This window comes from Mercurialis annua, linkage group LG6, assembly GCF_937616625.2.
Source record: "Mercurialis annua linkage group LG6, ddMerAnnu1.2, whole genome shotgun sequence".
Lineage (NCBI taxonomy): Eukaryota > Viridiplantae > Streptophyta > Magnoliopsida > Malpighiales > Euphorbiaceae > Mercurialis > Mercurialis annua.
Genome location: NC_065575.1, coordinates 9,290,000 through 9,293,508, shown reverse-complemented (window position 1 = coordinate 9,293,508; position 3,509 = coordinate 9,290,000). Strand labels below are relative to the sequence as shown.

The window sequence follows — 3,509 nt, the reverse complement described above, 5'->3', positions numbered from 1 at the left end:
CCAAGAAATTGGTGCTTCGTAGGCAAAATCAGTATAAGAAGTTAACTGGATCCATTTTCAAATTAACAAGTTCAGGACTGCAATTTTGTTGCAGAACAATTCAAAGATAACAGAACGCGTAAAACAGGATTAATTTGATGCATTTGCTGGGCAAGATCTTTATACATTCAAAACAACACACAATCAGTGGCGGAACCAGGACACTAATTTAGGAGGGTCGAAATTTTACGTCCGGCTATTTAAAAAAAATAAACTGCTGTAAAACAATTTAAATGTGTTAATTTTCAGTTGTAGGGGCGGTTTTAACCGCCTCTGCAGAGAAAAAAACCGCCCCTAACACATGTAGGGGCGGTTATAACCGCCCATACGGAAAAAGAATCCGAAAAATCTGTTTTTTTTTTAATTTTTTTCCGGCGAGGAGGGTCGGCCGACCCTCTTCAACCCTCCCTAGTTCCGCCCCTGCACACAATGATACAATCAGTAAACAATCAAATAGGATAGAAACTCAGTAACTTTGCGCTCAGCAGTATTGTCCTAATTAATAGACTTCAAATACAAAATACTATTCTTAATATATCTAAAAACAAAAAATACTGTCCTTAATAGCTTAAATTAACCGAAAATGAGTTATTTAACATCGAGTCATCAGTTTAGAGACTGCGTTAACTCTTCGCTCGCTGGTAAAACATACAACAGGAAATTTTATGTGCAGTTTCAGACCAAGTATATATAACTTTGGAAGGTTAGCTAGCAGCTGGCTAGATTCTTGTAGACTGCTGTAACTTTGGTTGAAGAATTAATCCCAGATTTACGAGTAACGGTCACTTTTTTTTCTACAACATGCACCACCACTGACTCTACATCTGCATTAATATATAAACATTACAATAACAATTAATTTTACATTCATTACAAAAAAAACAATTAATTTTACCTCAATTTTTATTTTTACCAGAGGCTGCAACTTCTCAAATGCTAAATAACAAAAAGAAAATGTCGGTTGTCTTCCATTTCGATAAAAAAATTTAATAGTCTCATTTTGTCTTTTTCTTGGGTCACTGACTTTTTTTCTACACACCGATTTTTTTCCCTTCATTTTTTGTTCCACTAGCGTGCCATGTTGCAGAAAATACAAATACTGAAACTAAAAATACTAAAATGAGGAACAACAATTTATTTTTTATTTTTAAAGAACCGGTTCTAAATATAGAATTTGGAAGTTTAAAAGCGTTTTGGGAAATACGGACACGTATAACTCGATAAATTTTCCGTAAAATAAAATGCCGGAACATAAAACTCGATAATTTTCGTGCAACACAGCTACTATAATGTGCATCTTACCAGTACCTATGGTGGAAATTGCATGAGCCAGCCTATTTTGGCATGTTGTACATCTTAAATCAGCTGCTAAAACTTCCTCTTTTACCTATAATCATCAGCACAAATAGCTAGCCATTAAAGGGTACTCATAGATTAAAAGTTTGATAAATACTACTGTACTAAAAGAATTAGAAATCAGAGACCAAAACCTGAGACAAAGTTGAGGAATCATGAGGGCAGTTTTGGAGATTGAATGTAGAAGGAAGCAGCAACTTTTTAGTAGAATGTTTGAAGAATTTGAGTTTAGAAAACTCCCTTTGAACCCAAGATGCCATTCTCAATAATTCAGAAATTGAGCATAGTGTGGCTAATAAGTTGAATAAATAATGGAGGAATGGACCATATAAATTTCTTGATTGAGAAAACATATCTTTATAGTTGTTGGTATAGTAAAGTGATGTGATATGTGCATGTGATTCTGTAGGCCTTTAATTTATCATTTAATTCATAAAAGACATTTCCCCTTCCTTCCTGGGATTAAATGCCTAATCGGTCCAAATCGAGACGGGAACTATTTTAAATTTGAGATCGGTTTGATTCTAAAATTTGAAATTCAATTTTAGTTTGATCGAGTTTGTCTAAGAATTTGGATCCGGTCTAATATATAATGGAGAATCAATTAATCTCGACTCGGATTAGATCAGGTCGATAATTCATACAAATTATAAAATTAAATTTAAATTTTATCAAATTAAGATTTTACTTTATACATATACGTTTATAAAAGTTTTTTAAAAAAGAATTAATCAAAATTTAAATTTAATCCGGTAACTTATCGAGTCGAGTATTTTAATATTTGGACTCGGCTCAAAGGTTAACTTGGATAATTAAAACTCGAGCTCGAACCGAAGTTAAATTTTAAATATTTTTTGTACCAATTCTAAATAACTCACCGAGTTGATTCCACTTGATTTATATGCATGTTATGTACATGTACATTAATATTCAACATTAACAGAAATATCTATCTTTAGCTTCTGCAAGCAGTTTTTTTTTCATCTGTTTCAGGCTCTTTCTCAAACTTAAATTTATTTACGAGTATATTTGAATTTGAAGTGAAAATCAACATAAAAAAATTCAAACTCTAACATTATTATCTCTGGTCTTGAACTAATAAAATATTATTTTATTCTTCTTTCTTTTGACTATTGGGAAACATATATTTTTTACGCTTGTAAAAAAATTAGTCGAAAGTTATACAACGAACGTACCATTTGAGCTATAGTTTATTAATATATTATTTTATTATTTTATTCAGTTGTTGTCCTGGCATATATGTCCATCAACTTAGGTCCATTTTGGGAAAAAAAAGAATAATAATTAATTTTACTTAAGCACATGGAAATCGATCGAAGAAAGCAAATTTTTTAGTTGAAGTTGATAGCTTATTTTGCTCAATCATAAAGCAAAGCAAACCATATATTTTTGTTTGTTCAGATTTGGCTTTCATAAAGTAAAAGCCATGGTCCAGACATAGACACTATACTCTATTCTATTGCCAAGACAGCCAGAAATCAGTATTACATCGCTCGTCAAATGTTATTATCGAGTCCGATGCGTTGTATGTTATTCTTGATATTAGACGGCCTCTAAAAACTAGTACGGCACATTTACAATTGCTAAAGTAATCGCGTTTTTTGTTAGGTCCGCAGGAATGGTTTGATATATTCCTTACTTTTCTTACGGTGGTTCGGATTTGACTTAATGTATTTTATGCTGATTTTCTCAAAAAAATAAATAAATTCAGGTCCCTAAGTTAATAATTCCTATGTACAAGTTAGTCTAGTTACATATATGGTTTAATAAAGCTATACTCATGAGTCATGAGTCCAGTTCAGTAAAATAGTAATTTTAGCCATTAAGTTAATTACTATATAGATTCATCTAGATATAAATGGAATTAACTCTAATTAGAATTTAAGTTCAACCTTAGTGAGTGGTATAAATATGATTTATACAAATAGAAGCACACTAATTATGTATCTAATTTAAAAATTCTGCTGCAGAAATAAAAATGGTGCAGATTTTGTGATAGGTTTTAAAGATCATGAGAAGAAAAACAGTCAATATGGTAGAAGTAGTTACAGAATGAACAAGTAGTGCATGCAGAATAACACACACCATGCATG

At 31.5% G+C, this 3,509-nt stretch overlaps 1 protein-coding gene across 2 annotated transcripts; it reads right to left on the bottom strand.

The window, feature by feature from the left end:
* Positions 1 to 513: 513 nt before the first annotated feature.
* On the bottom strand, positions 514 to 1,716 carry LOC126687981 (uncharacterized). Of its 2 annotated transcripts, none has more exons than XM_050382535.2 (3): positions 1,530 to 1,716; positions 1,348 to 1,426; positions 514 to 863 (listed from the first exon to the last, which is right to left on the bottom strand). In XM_050382535.2, the coding sequence occupies exons 1-3, from the start codon at positions 1,653 to 1,655 to the stop codon at positions 748 to 750; spliced, it is 321 nt and encodes a 106-aa protein (XP_050238492.1). In that variant the 5' UTR covers positions 1,656 to 1,716; the 3' UTR covers positions 514 to 747. The 2 variants fall into 2 exon arrangements, with proteins under 2 accessions (XP_050238492.1, XP_050238491.1); XM_050382534.2 differs by having other exon boundaries at positions 1,342 to 1,426; positions 1,530 to 1,712.
* Between the last annotated feature and the right edge of the window lie 1,793 nt (positions 1,717 to 3,509).